The sequence below is a fragment of the Perca flavescens genome, chromosome 12, assembly GCF_004354835.1.
Source record: "Perca flavescens isolate YP-PL-M2 chromosome 12, PFLA_1.0, whole genome shotgun sequence".
Taxonomy (NCBI): domain Eukaryota; kingdom Metazoa; phylum Chordata; class Actinopteri; order Perciformes; family Percidae; genus Perca; species Perca flavescens.
The window spans coordinates 8,204,310-8,225,044 of record NC_041342.1 but is presented as its reverse complement, the minus strand read 5'-3'; the positions used below and the strand labels follow the sequence as shown (position 1 = coordinate 8,225,044).

Here is a 20,735-nt window from a genome sequence, read left to right as displayed (position 1 = left end):
GTAATGGAGAAAGCAAGGCATGTTTGAATGAGAAAGCACTTTATATTTTGAATAGTTCACTTGTGTTACCATATTTAAATTACTGTATTGAAGTTTAGGGCAACACCTACAAAAACCACCTTACAATCACTAAGCACAATACAAAAAAGAGCAATTAGGAAATTAAACAATGTAGGACATCATGAGCATACATTGCTTTTGATTCACAACAGACATATACTGTAGATTAAAAAGGTAAAGTTGGTGAAGAAAGAGAATGATTAACCTGCATAAGACGAGGCTGTCCTCCAGCACTGAGCGGCCTGCAGGGGATGGTGGTCTTCTCAGTCACTCTCAGCCACTTTTCCCTCACTGACCCACCTCCATCCATAATGCTATCCTCCGATTCACTCTCCTGATCCCTGCTGGTGAGGTTTTCCTCCTCAGGAATGTGAACCAGCTGGGAGGATCCAGGCCGGGATTGGATAGACACTCTGGCCCCACCAGCCATTCCGCTGCTGCCATTATGGGTCTGGTGATTATGATTGGCCATAGGAACAGAGCTTGCTGCTAGTTTCATGTATTGAACTGGAATGTGAGCCCCAGCACGCAGCTCCGTTTCCTGACAAGCGATAAGTGAAGGCAGGTGTATTCCACCTCGGAGCTCTGCCTCCAGGCCCATGGCAGAAGGTTCAGAGGAGCAGCGCAGCTCCATGTTCCTCTGAGGAGATGAGGAGGAGGCTGGTCTTATTCCATCCATCACCTGCAGGGACAGCTTCCTATTGTCGTTTTTATTCTTCCACTGGCTGAGCAGCTGTTTGGATCGGGTTGAGTCCATTGATGCATGGATGGAGGCGTGACGGCGTGGAATGCGACCCTCCTCCAATGAGGAGCCTCCGTGGGACCTGGAGGAAGGGCAAATAAACTTTAAGGGCAACAGGACAAAATATATTGAAGAATATAAGAATATTGTGGCATGCATCCATCAGCATTTTATTATAAAGTGTTGTCATACTTTGCATACTTGCATTTGTACACTGCTGACCAGTGAGGCAAGTTACCCGCATGCTTACAACAGCAATGTGTTTAGCTAACACAACATTTACGATAGAAGATTATTAACAGAGCCCAGTGGGTGTCATGGAGAGAAAACTGATTCATGCACTTAAATTAATAAAATGTTCTCTCAACATTTTGTGCTATCGAATGTGTCTTAGTAATTTCTGCGTATGAAAAATTTGTTTGAGAGCACAAATTATGCTTTCCCTCATGACAGACTCCTGGAGCCAGATTTTCTGTGAAAAGAAACACTCAGCTGTGTGTGGCTAAATTTGAACTAACTTTTGGAAATGTTGAGGCCAGTGGCAAAGATAATACAGTTAGAAACAAAGTGGCATCTGGAGTGTGGCAGAACGCTAGTCATAAAGAATCAAATCCCCTCCTGCCCTCTCTTTGCACTGTATACCACAGCACTTCAAAATTTCGCGACGAGAAAATGGCCCAGCACCAAAGCATTTCCACTGATACTTTCTGTCTTTCAAATATATCTAATACAAAATAATTAGATGAGATGCCTAACTACAGTGACAGTTTGTTGGCAGCCAACAAGCAGAAACAGCTGGAGCAGAGGTTAATTGATGGTTGGGTGCACCTCTCACACTTATCTCCCTCAGACTGACTCAGACTACATCAGAGATGTGAACCGCTGGATGGCCCATAACTTTCTCCAATTTAAAACCTCCAAATCTGTTAATAATACTGTTCAATCCACCTAACACCATCCCTAGTCCCATCAGCCTCTGTCCACTATCCAGTAATATCAAATCCACTGCCAGAAATGTAGGTGTCATGTGACCGGGTTGGCTCAGTGGGTAGAGCAGGCGCACATATATGCCTCGACGCATAGGTCCAGGGTTCGAATCCGACCTGTGACGATTTCCTGCATGTCTTCCCCCTCTCTCTCACCTAGCTATCCTATCGATTAAAGGTGGAAAAGCCCAAATAATAATCTTAAAAAATAAAGAAATATAGGTGTCATTTTTGACTCAGACTTCACCTTCACCCCACATATCAATAAAGTTGTTCAGTCCTGCTTCCTCCATATCAGAATCATCTCCAAAATCAAAAACATACTGTCACAGCAACTGACCTGAAAAAAGTAGTCCATGCCCTCATATTCTCACGTCTAGATTACTAGACTTTAATATCAACAGGTCCTTGTGAACAGCTTCTGTTGTTCTATGATTGAAGTAGTTGATTGATTAACACGAGGCATGGCATACAACCGCCAATCACCACTGACAATATTTGGCAGAATATGATGATGACTGCTGAGTTGATTTCCTAATCCTGATAAGTAGACATGATATGGCCACAGAGATGGCCTTGCTATCTGGAGCTCATCTTCTCCACCTTTTCCTAGGTGTTTACTCTGACATTTCAAAACTTGAGCCAGCTAGCTAGTTAGCCCAGGCTAGCAGAGTCGGCAGGAGACTGGCAAGTAGGGCTGTCCTCGACTAAAGAAATTCTTAGTCGACTAACACTTATACGATTTTGTCAACTAATCGATTAGTTGATTTAATTGACAGAGCTGTGCGCTTTGAGAGGTGGTTAAGACTAGAAAAGCACAATATAAATGTAGTTAATTAACCATCTGTAAAACTGAGTTTCTCCACAATTAATCCTGCAAAAGCACCACTTTAAATCTTGTGTTTACCATAAATGTGCTCAGAAGTTTCTTGGAAATAAGTAATTAAGCATGAATAAGCATAAAAAATGACTAATCGACTAAAGAAATCTTAGTCTACTAAGACCAAAACGACCGATTAGTCGACAAATCGACTAAGAGGTGGCAGCCCTACTGGCAAGTTGATTTCCCGATCCTGATGAGTGACTCATGGCCACATGCCATCACTGTCCAACCACATAAAGCAGAACTACTATTTGTAAAATAGACAATTCAGCATACATTTTGCGAAGCTGATGGAAAGCTAACAGCAGAGCCTTCTATTCTCAAATTACATCATACAAAATATCTACATCATACAAAATAAAAAAAAACTTTCCATTCATAACATGACATCACACCTAAGAAGCAGTTAATTTGGAAGAAGAGCTTTGTTCCAATCTGTGTGCATTGCCTTTGCAGTGTCAAAGAGGACTCCAACCATCTCATAAAGGTCTTAGAAAAATGAAAAGGGGAAAGCTTATACAGAAGGACATTATGATTCATACTGTCAAATGCACTGCGTAAATCCAAAATGATTGATCCTACGATCAAGCTTTGACTTAATTTGTTCTATGAGATTACAAAGGGCAGTCTAAGTGGAGTAAAAACAACAAATTGCATTGGGTGAAGAGGCATGTCTTGTATTCGAAATATCCAGCAGTTGATTTCTTACCACCTTTCCATTTTGATGCCATATTAGGATGCTAACAGGCCTATTGTTTGCTGCATCATTTGGTTCACCGGTCTTGAAAATGGGTGATTGCAATTGCACATTTCCAGGCATTTAGGAATGTTGATTGGCTTATGGAAAAATTAACAAGATGGGTGCCAAAATAACCTCTTTATAGCTCATAAAAAAATGGGAATCACATTCATAAATGTCTTTAACTCTAGCTAGAGTTTTTTAAGAGTACTGGATCTGAACTCTCTGCTGTGAAGCTAGCGCTAGCAGGATCTCCATTTCCAGAGTAAAGCTGTATCAGACTCTCCCGGTGGCCATGCGGCCCCGGGGGAGTGGCGGAGCAGCGAGAAGCCGCTGCTGACGAGTGCAGACCTCTTAACCTTCCGCTGACTATCAGTATTAAATTGAGATCGTTTTATAACCTGTGCAAACGTCATTAAATAGTCCAATTCCGTGTTTTGGTACAGTTGGTTTTAACACCTGATGCGATCTGTACGGGAATACGTTATGCACATTTCATACTAATCAAATGAACTAGACTTTGTGTTCAAGTGTAGTCACATGCAAAAGCCCCCTTCCATTATTGCATTATATTCCATTATATTTTATAGATTAAATTGTTACCTGCCATCAGAATATTGTTTTCCTTGACATAAATAAATGTGTGCCTAAAAATGTATCAGAATGCAGGAAATTAAAGGTCCCATGACATGGTACTCTTTGGAGGCTTTTATATAGACCTCAGTGGTCCTCTAATACTGTATCTGAAGTCTCTTTTATATAGGCCTCCGTGGTCCTCTAATACTGTATCTGAAGTCTCTTTTATATAGACCTTAGTGGTCCTCTAATACTGTATCTGAAGTCTCTTTTATATAGGCCTTAGTGGTCCTCTAATACTGTATCTGAAGTCTCTTTCCCGAAATTCAACCTTAGTGCAGAATTACAGCCACTAGAGCCAGTCCCACAATGAGCTTTCCTCAGTATGTGCCATTTCTGTGTCTGTAGCTATTGAGGAGGAGAGAGGGGGGGAGGGGGGGACCTCATAAGGAGCAGATTCCTGATCGGTCCATCTGAGCTTTCATTTTCTCAAAGGCAGAGCAGGATACCCGGGGCTTGGTTTACACCTATCGCCATTTTTAGCCACTGGGGGACCATAGGCAGGCTTGGGGAATGCATATTAATGTTAAAAAACCTCATAAAGTGAAATTTTCATGCCATGGGACCTTTAAGTCTTTGTTGCTCCAAATTGTTGTTTGTATTTTTTTTTTTATTTAATTTTGGAAAATAATAGGTTTTTAAAAAAAAAGTTTTGCAAATTTGTTGTTTATGTAGTTGTTCTTATGGTCATTTATATTTGTGTGCTAAAATTACTGTACATATTTCAAAATTGTAGTAGCCTATTTCATACATTTTCCTTGATAATCAGGTAAACTTATGATACCTACAGGTGAAACAGTTTGTGACAGGGCCCTTATTACTTACCTTGGCAGTGTGCTGCTGCTGAAGGTCATCATGTTGTCATGGTTGCCCAGGGGACTGGATGGGGTTATCACCTCCACCTCAGCACTGGCTCTTTTCAAATTGGACATAGATGGCTCTCGGTAGGAAGCACTTCGCGTCAGCATGGGCTGTGGTCGGTTGGGGGACAAAGTGTGGGAAGAGGTCCTGGTGATGATGGGCTCTGGTTGGCTGGGAGCCAGCGTGTGGTGACCTGCAAGTGGATAACAGGGAGAGGTCAAACTACTAAAGTCAAGTTAAAAAGGGGATGATCTGAAGCCCTCAAAGTCATCATTAGAAAAATTTAAAAATGACTAAATTAAAACTTAAACTGCTTGGTTTTTAAAACAGCAAAGGATTGATCAGAATCATAATATTAGGATCAGACATCAGAAGCAGCATCACAAGTTCATGTCACATCTGCTTTAATCCTGAAGAGGTTGGTTTTCATCCAAGTATTTCTATTCAAATAAGGTACATACTGTAGCTTCTTTAGCTTCTGCTAGCTGTCCCCCGGCAGACCCCGAGCAGCCGGGCGAGTGGGTGACTGTCCGAGAGAAGCGTAGCGTTAGATCTAAACCAGGGAGTGCACATGATGACGGTCGCTCTAAACCGGAGCATCTTTGCCTCTCCAACAGTTTCTCCCTACTCAGTGATACACCCGCTGAGAAGCCAACTCTGGTTATTGGGAATACATATGTGAAGCCGGCGGCCCCAGCGGCTACAGTACCTACGGTCATATGTGTCCCAGAGCGGGCGATATAGAAACTCATCTAAAGCTGCTGGCTAAAAAGAACCGTAAATACGGTAAGATTATACTTCACGTAGGGGGTAATGGTCGTAAATCGGAGATCACTAAAATTAATGTTGAGTCACTTTGTGCATACGCAAAGACAATGTCGGACTCAGTAGTTTTCTCTGGACCCCTGCCAAACCTGACCAATGATGAAATGTACAGCCGTACGTCATCCTTCCATCGCTGGTTGTCGGGGTGGTGCCCAGCTAATGATGTGGGCTATGTGAATAACCGGGGGGGCGTTCTGGGGAAAGCCTGGTCTGATTGAGAGAGACGGCATTCATCCCACCTGGGACGGAGCCGCTCTCATATCAAAAAATCTGACCGAGTTTATCAGACATAAACCATGACAACCCAAGTTTGATATTAGTAATCAGAGGTGCAGTGCAATGCGCCTCTCTGTGCTTCCGTTGGAGCAGTCGCCCACTCATAGTCTAATAAGCATGGTGTCTGTCCCCCGGATCAGATCGGTTAAATCAAAGGTAAACAAAAGATGCGCTATACTTAACAACCTAATTGGAATTAAAACGACTGCAACAATAGAACAAAATAGGAAAATTAGATGTGGACTATTAAATATTAGATCTCTGTCTTCTAAAGCAGTATTGGTAAATTAATTGATATCAGATAATAAAATTGATTTATTTTGTCTTACTGAAACCTGGCTGGGCCATGAAGAATATGAAGCGACTCCTCCCAGTCATATTAATACTCAAATTCCTAGAGGCTCAGGGGGAGTTGCAGCCATCTTTGATTCAAGCCTGTTAATTAATCCTAAACCTAAACTAAATTATAACTCGTTTGAAAGTCTTGTTCTTCATCTTCAACATCCAAAATGGAAAACATTACAGCCAATTATATTCGTTGTTATTTATAGTTTATCTGAATTCTCAGAGTTATTATCATGCTTAGTCCTTAAATCAGACAAAGTACTTATTGTAGGTGATGTTAATATGTGGACGTTGACAATGATAGCCTTAGTACTGCTTTCAACTCATTACTGGATTCAATCGGTTTCAGTCAGAGTGTGCACAAGGCGACGCACTGTTTGAACCACACCCTCAACCTTGTGCTGGTATATGGTATTGAAATTGAGGATTTAATAATATTTCCGCAGAATTCGGTATTATCAGATCATTCTTTAATTACTTTATAATTCTTACTACCTGACTATACTAAATTAGATAAAAGCTTCTACACCAGATGCCTATCTGACAGTGCTATAGCTAAATTTAATGAAGATATTCCAACAGCATTCGACTCTATGTCATGCCTTAACATAACAGAGGACCTTTATGTTAACCTCAGTCCCTCTCAAATTGATACATTTGTAGACAGTGCTACGACTTGCCTACGGACGACCTTAGACTCTGTTGCTCCCCTAAAAAAGAAGATGATGAAGCAAAGGAAAATAGCACCTTGGTATAACTCCCAAACTCGCAAATTAAAACAAATCTCGCGAAACCTCGAAAGTAAGTGGCATTCCACCAAAGTGGAAGAATCCCGTTTGGATTGGCAAGAAAGTCTCAAAACCTATAGGAAGGCCCTAAGAAAGGCTAGAACAGACTATTACTCTTCACTAATAGAAGAAAATAAGAACAACCCAAGGTTTCCTTTCAGCACTGTAGCCAGGCTGACAGATAGCCACAGCTCTACTGAGCCATCTATTCCTCTAGCTCTGAGTAGTGATGACTTCATGAGCTTCTTTAATGATAAAATTATAACAATTGGAGATAAAATTCATCACCTTTTGCCCTCAACTTCTAACATTTCACCTTTAAATGCAGGACCGCTAGAAAGAACAACTAGTCCTGACATATACTTAGACTTCTTTTATCCTATAGACCTCCAACAATTAATGTTAAAGATATCCTCAGCTAAGCCATCTACCTGTCTCTTAGACCCCATCCCAACGAGACTTCTCAAAGAAGCGTTACCCGTGGTTAACACTCCATTACTAGATATGATCAATATGTCCTTATTAAGAGCTTATGTATCACAGTCATTTAAAATAGCTGTGATAAAACCTCTTCTGAAAAAACCCATCCTCGATACTGAGGTCTTAGCAAACTATAGACCTATATCTAACCTTCCCCTTCTATCCAAGATCCTTGAGAAGGTGGTCAGTTATGTGATTTTCTACATAGCAATAGTTTATTTGATGACTTTCAATCAGGATTTAGAAAGCATCATAGCACAGAGACGGCACTGGTGAAAATTACTAACGACCTTCTAACTGCTGCAGACAAAGGACTTGTCTCCATTCTTGTTTTACTAGATCTTAGTGCTGCATTTGACACTATTGACCATACAATCCTGTTGCGGAGATTGGAACACTTAGTTGGCATTAAAGGAATTGCTCTAAGCTGGTTTAAGTCCTATTTCTCTGATCTATCTCAATTTGTTAATGTTAATGATAAATCCTCCAAGTACACTAAAGTTAGCCATGGCGTTCCACAAGGCTCAGTGCTTGGACCAATTCTATTCTCCTTATATATGCTTCCTCTTGGTAATATTATTAGGAAACACTCAATTAACTTTCACTGTTAAGCGGATGACACCCAATTATACTTGTCAATCAAACCAGACGACACTAGTCAGCTAGCTAAACTTCAAGCGTGCATTAAAGATATAACATCCTGGATGACCTATAATTTTCTGATATTAAACTCTAACAAAACTGAAGTTATTGTGCTGGGCCCTAAACACCTCCGAACCTCATTATCTAAAGACATAGCTACTCTGGATGGTATTGCCCTGGCCTCCAGCACTACTGTCAGAAATCTAGGGGTTATTTTTGATCAGGATATATCCTTTAACGCCTTCCTAACATTGCCAAAATTAGGAATATCCTGTCTCAAAACAACGCTGAAAAACTAGTCCATGCATTTGTTACTTCCATGCTGGACTATTGTAATTCCCTGCTGTCAGGTTGCTCAAATAAGTTCCTTAAGACTCCAGCTGATCCAGAATGCTGCAGCGCGTGTTCTCACAAGAACTAAGAAAAGAGATCATATTTCTCCTGTATTAGCTTCTCTGCATTGACTTCCTGTAAAATACAGGATTGATTTTAAAATCTTTCTCCTGACCTACAAAGCTCTAAATGGTCAAGCACCCTCATATCTAGAAAGGCTCCTAATATCTTATTGTCCCACTAGAGCACTGCGCTCCAAGAATGCAGAGTTACTTGTGGTACCTCTAAAAGCAGACTGGGAGCCAGAGCCTTCAGCTACCAGGCTCCTCTCCTATGCAACCAGCTCCCAATCTCGGTTCGGGGGGCAGAAACTGTCACCTCATTCAAGAATGAACTTAAAACTCTCCTATTTGATAAAGCTTATAGTTAGGGAGTGAGGAGTTGCAGTGTCCACCTAACTGGCCCAACTGCTTCTCTTCATAATTGTTAGATTAATAACGTATAACAAAAGTAGAGGGAGGCAGGCCAGCTAAGCCCGATCCGGCGGGGGTGAGTTCAAAGCCCGAACAGGCTACCTCTCCTTATGTCCTGTCTCTCTTAGTTACGCTGTTATAGTTTTACGCTGTTATAGTTTTAGACTGCCGGGGGACTTCCTTCCTTCCTTTGACACACTGAGCTGCTCTCTCTCCCTTTCTATTACCATTTGTGTGCATCCCGTCCCAGAAATGCTTGTTACTAATCCTAGCTTCTGGGGAGTTTACTCCCCGGAGTCCTTATGTTTTTTCCCCCAGCGTATTTCCTTGGAGAACGCTGGCACCAAGATCCTGGTTGCAGCTGTCGCCGTGGTCCTGCTGCCCTCCCTGTTGAGCTCAGCGGTGCCCTGCAATGTCATGCTGCGTCTTGCTGAACCCTGCAGCTTCCTGCTACGTCCATCCATGCTTTGCTGGGCCGCGCTACATCCTGGAACGCCCTGCAGCGCCCTGATATGACATGAACCATTATTAATTTGACTATTATCGCAACTGTTCATCATATCCCCAACCGGCCCGTCAGACACCGCCTACCAAGAGCCTGGTTCTGTCCGAGGTTTCTTCCCAAGAGGGAGTTTTTCCTCGCCACTGTCGCACTGCTTGCTCTTGAGGGAATTACTGGAATTGTTGGGGCTTTGTAAATTATAGAGTGTGGTCTAGACCTACTCTATCTGTAAAGTGTCTCGAGATAACTCGTTATGATTTGATACTATAAATAAATTTAATTGAATTGTGTATTACGTTAAAACTTAAAAGGGGCACTCAGGATCAGTACAACTACTGACCTATGAAAACAGTATTATAATGTCTTAAGTGGCTCTAAAGGAGCTTTCTGAAGTTATACAAAAATAACCCTGAATATGTCATCAGGTCCTGGCATGGAGACTGTAATTTTTTTAACAAAAAGTCTGCTTTACAAACTGAGGGCGTAGAGTTTGGATATGTACCAGGCATGGACGGTTTAATGAAAGACACTTTTTGATTATCATTGTGGGAAGTGTAGCATCCACCAGTTTTGGAGCTTAACCCATTAGGAAGAGGATTCAGGATATCTCTGCCTCTACAACTTTAATTTGCACTGGGACACATCATCAGTTATGTAACCTGGGGTCATCGTGTGTTTTCAGGTCTTTTGACATTAGACATTAGATCTTCAACCAGGCGACCCCACCAGGGTTGATCAAGCCCTGGCCTGTGTCTAAGTAGCACTTACACTCCACGGCTCACTTAATCCACAGCAATCTAGAGGATTTTTCTACTGCCTCAGTGGCACTCCTGATGGCTTTGTTTTCATACCCCCTGTCATTCCAAGGAGACTATGCTGAGGGACCTGGCTGTGAAGCCCCTACTTCCAACTTCCACCATATAGCACCGGGCACCTCCCCCCTAGCAGGCACACTCCTCCACCAGGTCTTCATACTTGGCCTTCTTCCTCTCAATTGCTTTTTCCATCCGGTCTTCTCAGTGAAAAACTAAGCTCCAGCATGATCGCTTCTTTGACACTGGCCACATGGCAAGGTCAGGTCTAAGGGTGGTCTCAGTGATCCCCAGTAGAAATCTCAGCTGTTACCCTAGGCCGGCCTTCATTTGCCAATCTCCAGCTGTAAGGAGGATCCCTAGTGCTCTCATTCCCTGACAAATGCAATGAGTCTCTTTGCTGGCTGATAGCACCCTTCTCCCAGGGCTTTAGGGCAGCAGCTGAGGATGGGCTAACATCCCACTCCCTTGGCACAGCGAGCAAGCAAGTGTTTGCTTAAGATGAAAAGGTTAGATGGGCTTGGCTAACCACACAGGTGGCTCGGATCACAAAGCTGATGTGGTAAGGCATGGCTCCTGCTGGCTTGTACCTCCTTCAACTCCTTCTTGCACCTCCCCGTTTACAGGTTTTTTTTCCCTCTCCTTGCCTTGGGCCTAGTCACAGTGCACCACCATGGCACTCCTGTGCCAGCCATGCCAGTGGAACACACTCTGCATAACCCTAGCTTACTGTCCTGCTGCGTCTGCAAGTCTCACAACAGGATCCAACAATAAGGATTGCCTGATGCTTTGGAGCCAGTAAAAAGTTACATCGGCCCAGTAAATACAATAAGCCAGTTGCCCAACCGAGCCAGTGTTCAAAAAAGTGAGGAAGTGAGTGAGCAGCCCTTTTCTGCTCTTCTCTCAGAGACTTCCCTCTGCTCTGTGAGGCATGCTCTTTAGATTTAATGGCGCTCAATCCTAAAACAACATACAAGTTAAAAAGCAAAAGAACATTCATTGCGTCTTGTAGAAAAACACAACTTGGGTTAAGAATGATAACTCATGCTATAAGAGTAACATAGCTATTTTGGGGAAAAGCTCCTTGTGTAGGTCAGTGTGAAGCTGCTCTGTTTCAAAGATTTTAGACAAAAAAAATCATGCATGCAGGCTGAGATTCAACCATGGTGTTCTGTCCAGAGATGCAGTGACTTAAACCAAGTAAGGGTAGAGGAGTTATGAGTAACATTAAGGTCAGATATGAGTAGGAAAAGTCAGCTATTTATTTTCTCCTTTGTTTTTATGGCATTTCACTTTGTTTGATGTCATTGCATTGTTGATACACAGTGTGACTGTGTTCATTAGCATGCCCAAAGCTTGACTTTTGGGAAAGAGCAAAGCTGAACCACAAAGACCTCTGTGCATATCATTATTAGGGTTATGTGTAGCATTTTCTTCTGGAAATGTGTTCTGTTAGTTGACACATTATGGATGTCATCTGTAATTCTAGGATACACCTGTCGGGCATGGGTTTACCTTGGTGGCTGTTGCTAATTGCTGATTGGCTGACATTGGGTAAGGAGGAGAGGGGGGGCTCTCTCAGGATGGGGGTGGGTGCTCGAATTCTGGACCGATCCTCACTGGGCTGGAAGTTCCCCACTGCATACACACCCTGCATACAAACACACACACAGTGAGACACAGAAGAGCATGTAGCAGACATAGTCTGCTAAAGCAGGTGCTCAATCCTACACTCAAGCCTTTACTAAAGTCCCAGTGAAACGGAAGTTACAGTGTCCTATATTCAGTGATGTGATGTGTATTGGCGGGGTTTAGTTACTTGAGGGATCAAATCTCTTAAATGATTGGATTGCTTCAAAGCAATGGCTTTGTGAATAGGGCAATGCGATACGGAGCTATAGTAATACCATAAAGCCAACATGGCATCATGACTGCGTAAACATACACGCCACGTTCCTAAAGCCAAATGGCGTGTTATCTGTACGGATTTTGAGCTTTCCACGTGTATATCTAAGCTGTATACAGCTTATCGCGAGAACGTGCCGTAATATCGCGAGAACGTCACACGCTGTAAAAAAAATAAAAATAAATAAAAGGTTGGGTTTAGGAAAAGAACACTGGGAAAGGCTTTAGTAACACAAAAAAGCGTCAAAAACACGGAAAAAAAACAACAAAAACACGCTTAGGAAAACAAACGGTTGGGTTTAGGAAAAAAACATTTGGGAAGGCTTAAAAAAACATATCACCACACACGGGATGCAATCCGGTCAATGGCGGGCGAATTGCCCTAAACACGCTAAAAAGTGATTATGCGTCTTTATAACACGCCAAAATGGCATACGAATTGGCGTATCATACATACGCCACTTTATGAGATCAGTCTGATAAAGCGGCAACGACTGGTACGGAACAATGTCGCCAAATTGGATGTGCCAAAAACTGCAGTTCATCAAGTGGCCCTTTGAGGATGGCTCCAGAAATGAGTCAATTTCCACATGTGCCTATGTTAAAATGGCCAACTTTTTACAGCAGAATTAAACAGCTTTACTAGGGGTGGGAATTACCAGAGGCCTCACGATACGATATCGTCACAATACTTATGTCACGATACACGACATTATTGCGATTTTTTTTACCTTTTTTCCAACATCACATTTTTCTTAATTCCAAACTATGGCACTTAAAAGGAAACTGTCAACATCTGTTTTATCTAAAAAGATACATTTCTCTGTTTATTCATGTCACTTAAATTTTATTGCTGCAAAATGGGATTGTCAAGCAGACAAACTGACCAGCACATACATAAAAATAAATCAATACTTGGCGGCTGTGTATTGATAAAGTATTGCCACGGAAAATATTGCGATACTATACTGTATTGATTTTTTTCCCCCACCCCTAATGTTTACAACCTGGTTCAAAAAACGGTTTAGCTTTCTATAGCTTAGTTCATTCTTCATGACAACTTTTTTATAACTCACCCTTTTAAATTATTATTCAGTCCCAAGTTCTGCATAATTAAGAGAACAGCCACTTTGAGTGACAGGTGGCTGTCGTGACACAAGGCTAGCCCTGGGCCGCACCTCTGCTAAGTGTCCCCATCAGTTCAGCTAAGCTAAGTCGAATCACTGCACTTGACCTCCCGGGCGTGTTTTTGCCATATGTAAAATAAGACTATACCGATCTATACTGGCAATGTAACGTTAACGTTACATTGATGTTAGACTGGGCAGACTGCGTGAAGTTACAGTAAGATTTATGTAACTTAAAAATAATGTCACATTTCAGCATGATTCCACAAATAACCTTAACCTAGATGTTGCAATATGTTATTGGTTGAGCTGAAGTTGGTTATTGAGGCTATACAGTATCGTAATTTGATGGCCCAAACACAAATATTTTTAATTCTAGCATTATTTCTTAATTTTAGCTAAACTAAATTGATTATGATCTGTTGAACATTGAAGTACTTTAGGTTGCATATAAATACATCTTTGAAGGAGGTTAACCTACACACATTTAACTTGATATATCTGTTTGTAAATGAATAGTCTTGCAAGACTCGCTGCCACCTTAAGTTCTCTCCAACATAAATTCCCAGCTTCATCGAGCGCCTCTTGTCGCCCGGCTTTCCTGGCGCACATTACGCTGCTCAAATACTCAAGACACAGTTCAGCAAACAGTTCAATAGTAAATGAAATCCATCAGCCAGCGTGGCTGTCTGTCTCTGGTGTCTGCCATCGAGGTTCCAGCACACTGCTGCATCAAGGGAGAGTATAATTAGTCAACAAGCACCAGCTGTGTCAATCAACTCAGCTGGCACTGCTTAGGAGGCCCCACCCACACACCTCTCTCCCTGCTACTCAATGCAAAACACGGCCACATCCTCCGCTGAGGAGTAACTGCAAAGCTGCATTCATCATCATTCAACCAGGGGGTAGTGTGGGCCGCACTGCTCCAGCACTTTTATAAATAATAAGTAAATTAATCCAATCATACATCAGTGTTTCATTGTGCGCTGTTAGTCAATGAACAAGGCAAATGTCTTTGCTTAGTTCACGTCTGTATAACTGCAGGACAGTTGAGTGCATGTGCCTAGTTCCCATTTTATAACAGTAGGAGTTTAAATAAGTGTCTGTTATTTAAACTGCTAAAGTCAGCTGAACAGGTGAAGTGTCAGTAGGCACCTGTGTTGATGACATGATTTATGATATAAAATCTTAAGTAAAATCAGTTTGACTAAAATAAAGTAAAATCAAAGTTATAGTTTTTATACAAGACTAGATTAACTGAAATGTTCAATATCATCTGATATATCTGATAATATTTGACAGGAATAAGACTAAATAAAAAAATAGCTGACAACATTCAGGGAATTTTTTTGGACTAAAAGTAATGAATAAAAGTTGATTCAAATGTAATGACTTTTCATCGACTAAAACTGGACTAAAACGTTTTGAGTTGTAACATTATCAGCACAATGTACCTAAATTTACTTAACGTGTGTTCAAGGTGGAGCTTTTATCTCTAATATAATACTGGATATTTTAATAACTAATAATGCACCATATTCCAATTTTGATATTTTGTGAGTGAAATCTGAATTGCAACATAACCAGTGCCATCTTTTTGTCAGGTAAATTTAGTAGTACAGTGTTTTCCTCTGAAGTAAAAATACACAGTAAGTCAGTAGTACACTGTTGGGCTGCATTGGGGGCCTTCTGTAAGTTATTTTGGGGTACAATGGTTCTGGACAAAGCTACAAGCAGCAATACAGGAGGCCAAGCGTTTTGAACAGGAACTGTACTGGAATTAAACAGTCCATCAATCCATCTTCCTCCTCTTATCTGGGGTCAGGTCGCCGGGGCAGCAGCTCTAGCAGGGGACCCCAAACCTCCCTCTCCCGCACACTTGTTTATCCTGTTCTTTCGGTAGATCGAGAGCTTTGCCTTCCTTGCCTGTCTCTCTTTTTGTCTCAATGGTGCAGTAAAGCGAATTTAAGGTGGCGCTGCTCCGATTCTCCAGCTTAAGGACTCATTCCCTACACTGAGTAGGCACTAACATTGGTTTCCTGCTAAGAACCATGGCCTCCGATTAAATGACCCAACAGTAATCCCCCTCAACCAGCTACAACATTAAAATAATGCTTACATGTTAATGCATCTGTAATGATACTGTTACGACCTCGTCCTTTGAGTAGCCGTTTGTTGATACAATATCAGTTTATTGTCTTTTGAGTTGTATACTGGTAGGCATGTGTGTCTGGGAGATTCATGGCTAGATGATGACGGAGATCCTTTGAGAAGTTTGAGGAAGCAGAGGTGGAGGGCCTCAAACGGAACCACCGCTACACCACAGACAGAAAAAAAGAGAAACTCTGGGAGAAAGACGTTCCGACGGAAAACACTTTAGGCCCAAACGCACTGAAAGTGATAACTGACACGCCTCATTTGACGCATCTTAATTGATGCTTTTATGGCGCACTGCAGGCATCAGATTGGAAGCGCCAACACCACAGAACCAGCAGTATTTTAGAAAAGGTCGCAGTTTAGGCAAATGTTTTGTATGTTACAGATACCCCTATCAGTGGGGGCATTAGACTTTGTCTCTTGACGGACAGGGCTGTAAAACCTCCGTCAGCCCTGCAGTCACTTTTCATCACGAAACAAATGATTGACTTATTTTCCGTTTTGCAATGACAGCGCAGGTCACTAAAAACATTGTAAATATGTAGTTTTAGTGCAGTATAATACAGCCTAATAACATAACTAAGAATAAATAGTCATGTCTGTACAGTCTGTCAAAATCGAACTAGCTTCCCACAATAGCACAACATCAATGCTAATCTCAACAGAAAACATCCTACTCATCCCTTCCACAGAGCCAACCCAAGTAAATCACACCAAAAACAAAGGCAAGAAAAAAACATAGTGGTGACCACAATTTTATCTAAAGAGCTGACTTTGGAAAAACAGCTTATTGTTGAACACCTCTTTTACTCTCTCTCACTGTCTCTCCCCATCACAGAGAAACAGATGATCAACAATCTACTAGCCTAAAGTGTAACAGAGCTGTGTTTGTAAAATTGTAATCAATGTTACAAACACAAAATAGGTTGAGTATAAATAGACCTATACAGCTCACTCTCAGCGTGAAATCTAGTTCTTAAAGTTAAGTTGCACAACTTGATGTATGGCAACTATTTTATTCTATGTCATAATTTCTTGATATGTAATGACACCTGACAATGTAACGCCATTGCCGATGTTGTTCAGCTCTACATCTCCACCAAATCCATCACCACGGCAAATCACTCCACTTTGACCATTGGCTTCAGTGAAATTAAATCGTAGACGCAAACCAACTTTCTCAAACTTAACTGTGACAAATCAGACACGATCATCAACGGTCCCAAATTCCTCTTCAAAACATCGCACAACTTTTGCTTCACCATCTATAACTCCACTCTGTCTTCCTCCTCACACATCCACAACATCAGGAGTCATTTTTGACAGCAACCTCTTCTTCGAAAAGCATGTCATCAAAATCACCACAACTGCCTTCTTCCACCTTAAAATCTGTATCAGTATCAGTATTATCTTATGGTTTATATGTTTGTATATTTGCACACTTTACATTTTAGAGAAAGTATAGCCTACTTTATTTATTTATCATTTTTGTATTACATTATCTGCAGAAATTATTATATTTGGTGGTGACAAAACCCATATTAAATATGTAAACCTACAGTTATGTGATTTTGGCGTTGCAGAGATGCCTGCTCGCTGTCCGATTGTCTGATATGAATGACCACATTGCAATGATACATGTGCTTAGTGTTCTGTCTTACACAGCAAACTAATACTAACCCCAACATACTGTAATAACATTCAAATAAAAAAAAAAAATAATAACATCTTGTGAATACGCCTGAGTGATTTAATCTGGATCAAGGATCTAAAAATATTAAAAACAACAAAGCTATACTTCACAGATTCTCTGCAGTGAACTGACGGAAAAAGACAAAAGATAAAGGCTACTTTTAAAATATTATGTGAAATATTACGTGAAAGTACCCTCAACTAGAGAATGACTCCCACATATGATGCATTGATAAGCCTAGACCGCGTGGTTCTCTGTCTTGTTGTGGTGCTGATGTTGTTCTAATTGTTCATCTGAAATAGCAAGGCTGGATGTTGTGCTAAAGTCCTCATCGCTAGCATCACCGCAGGCACCACCAAAGGGGAGACGGATGGAATATTACTCCTAATTAAATCCTCTCTGCTATCCTTCTCCCTTTTAGCTTTCCGTTTTGTGGCTCCACTGCTCCACCGTTTTTTATCCATGGTGTTTGTTTTGTCGATGTCCTCATACTCTCTTTCTCTCACACTATTCTCTACCGCCTGTCTTGCCGCTATCAACAGTTTCCGCGGTAACCTGACTCGTAGTATCAGACACAGCCGACCCAGCCAAAAAACTGATCATGATACTTTTTTGTCTGCAACTAAATTATTGTTAACACACATACACACAAACACACACTAATTAATGAATTTTATTTTAATTGAATTAAAAAAAAAGAAAAAAAGAAAATCCGGCCTTGGGGAAGACCTACACTCACTCAGGCAAGTTAGTCTTATCCTCAGGTTAAACGCGACACGTAGGGACAAGGAGACAGGCGGATTAGTGTTACCGGCTGAGTTAACCTTTAGCAGCGGTAATTCGTTGTTTATCGAGCCTCAAATCTTGCAATTTCCACTGGTGAAATGTTTTTAGTTTGAACTGTGTTAAGGACAGATTCTGCATCATCTGATGTAGAGTTAGTGTTCCGGAGCACAGCCTCACACAGCAGCCAACGTTTCCTCCTGCAGGATGAGGCCCAACAACAAGGGTGTAGGCGGCTGAACAGGGCGGTGTGTGTGTGTGTGTGTGTGTGTGTGTGTGTGTGTGTGTGTGTGTGTGTGTGTACCGGTTTCAGTTCTGCTAATGTGTGTTGTAGGTATGCTGGACCGAGTGTGTGTGGGCTGAGGGTGATGGTGTGTGGGAGGTATGAAATATCCACCAGATTCCACACATACACAGACCCTTTCCAAAAAATTAGAATATCATGGAAAAGTTTATTTATTTCCATTATTCCATTCAAAACGTTAAACTTCCATAGATTATAGATTCAGGGCCCACAACTTAAACAATTTCAAGTATTTAGTTGTTTATTTGTACATAATTTGGGCTTCCAGCTCATAAAACCCACGAAAACAGGATTTCAAAAAATTTGAATACTGTGAAAAAATCCCCATAAGAAGGATTTGACTGTTGGCCAGTGGTCCAAGGTCCTCTTTTCCGATGAAAGTAAAGTGTGCCTTTCATTCGGGAATCAAAGTCCAAGGGTTTGGAGGAAGACGGGTGAGGAACAGAACCCAATTTGCTTGAGGTCCAGTGTGAAATATCCACAGTCAGTCATGATTTGGGGTGCAATGTCCAGTGCAGGTGTTGGTAAACTCTGCTTTCTTAAATCCAAGGTAACCGCATCAGTCTACCATAAAGTTTTAGAGGACTTCATGATTCCTTCTGCTGAGGATCTGTATGGAGATGCAGATTTCATCTTCCAGCAGGACCTGGCCCCTGCCCATACTGCCAGAAGCACCAAAACCTGGTTTGATGCCCATGCTATCACAGTGCTTGACTGGCCAGCCAACTCGCCGGACCTAAACCCCATTGATAATCTATGGGGTATTATCAAGAGGAAAATGAGGGGCATCAGACCCAAAAACAAAGAAGAGCTGACAGCAAGCATCAAGGAAATCTGGGCTTCCATAACTCCCAGGCAATGCCACAGGCTGATTGCCTCAATGCCACGGCGCATCGAGGCAGTGATTAAGGCAAAGGGATTCCCTACCAAGTATTGAAGATTGACGTATCGTTTTGAAAGTACCGTATTTTGATTGATTTGATGTGATCCTAATTTATTTTTTTTCTGCTAAAACTGAGAAGTAAATGGTGATTTCTTCACAGTATTCTAATTTTTTGAAATCCTGTTTTCGTGGGTTTTATGAGCTGGAAGCCCAAATTATGTACAAATAAAGAACTAAATACTTGAAATCGTTTAAGTTGTGGGCCCTGAATCTATAATCTATGGAAGTTTAACGTTTTGAATGGAATTATGGAAATAAATAAACTTTTCCATGATATTCTAATTTTTTGGAAAGGGTCTGTATATGTCTACTTCATGCAACTGTACTGAATAATACACTGTAGCCTGTCATTGTCAGTGTGCCAAAAATGGAAAATGACAAACTCAACAGAGGAAATGCTTTGGCCTCACCCATTGTTTTGTCATGAATCACCCTTTAGGCGTCTGCTTGGGTTATATATTGTTGTTATATAATGTCATGTTTGACTTTTAAAACTCACTTGCAACTTGCACCCCTGTTTTGGAACAAAATATCACAACCCACCGGGATTTCAAGACTTTCCAAAGGCAAAATCAACAGCTTAAATTACAGCTGGCATGAGCTTGAACAACCTTGGTCAGCTTTTGTGGAGTAGTGCTAGCCTGAATACCACCACATAATAATTACCCAAGGAACAATTAGGTGAAAGTTACTGCAGCATGCCACAGGTATGTAGCTATATATTTTCCACAACAAACTAAATTGGAAAGGAACAGACATAAGGAACATAAAATGCTTATTTGATCTCCGTTTACCCAACAGTGTTTACCTGAGCTGCAAGAGAGACAGATATTAACGGAATATTGGCAACGGTCATACGCTCTCTCACCTCTTTGAGGGTGAGCAACTGAAACAGTGACAGGACGTCTTCACTCACGAAGTCATGGCAACCAAATAAACAACAGCGCAAGTCAAGTCTCAGACTGACAAACAACGGCGAAAGCCTCAACGGCTAATTTACCCTGGAAACCACGCTCACGCTGGTCTGTGAAATATGACAGCTATGGTAGCTTGGAAAATAAAACAAATAAATTACATTTTGGGACTGAATTGGATAAATGAAGTGTTTATCAGACCCCACATGAGACAAGAAGCTAACATTAGCGCACCCTGCAGTCCCTATGACTGACTCCACGCTGCAGGAGACGCTGTATTCCCCTGACACACTATATTAATGTTACTGTTTAAAGGTGCAATATTTAATCAAAAAATGACCACAATGTGTCATCAGATATTATCTTTTATTATTAAATACTTCTGACAACAATGCTAAAGCCAGTATATTCTCCTTTTGAAATTTTCGTTCCGTGACGGAATGTCTGTTTGTGTTTTGACAGCCGGGCCGGGTTGCCAGGTAACGCAAACCCAGCGCGTTACAGCCATGGAAGCAGCAAACAAACT

At 41.4% G+C, this 20,735-nt stretch overlaps 1 protein-coding gene across 1 annotated transcript in view; it reads right to left on the bottom strand.

The window, feature by feature from the left end:
• LOC114565217 (phospholipid phosphatase-related protein type 4) overlaps positions 1 to 20,735 on the bottom strand; it is a 112,757-nt gene that overhangs the window by 6,883 nt on the left and 85,139 nt on the right. Inside the window, exons 7-9 of the mRNA XM_028593125.1 lie at positions 11,899 to 12,034; positions 4,872 to 5,100; positions 266 to 884 (exon numbers count right to left, since the gene is read on the bottom strand). Coding sequence (XP_028448926.1) covers positions 266 to 884; positions 4,872 to 5,100; positions 11,899 to 12,034 — 984 coding nt within the window. The remainder of the gene's footprint in view (positions 1 to 265; positions 885 to 4,871; positions 5,101 to 11,898; positions 12,035 to 20,735) is intronic.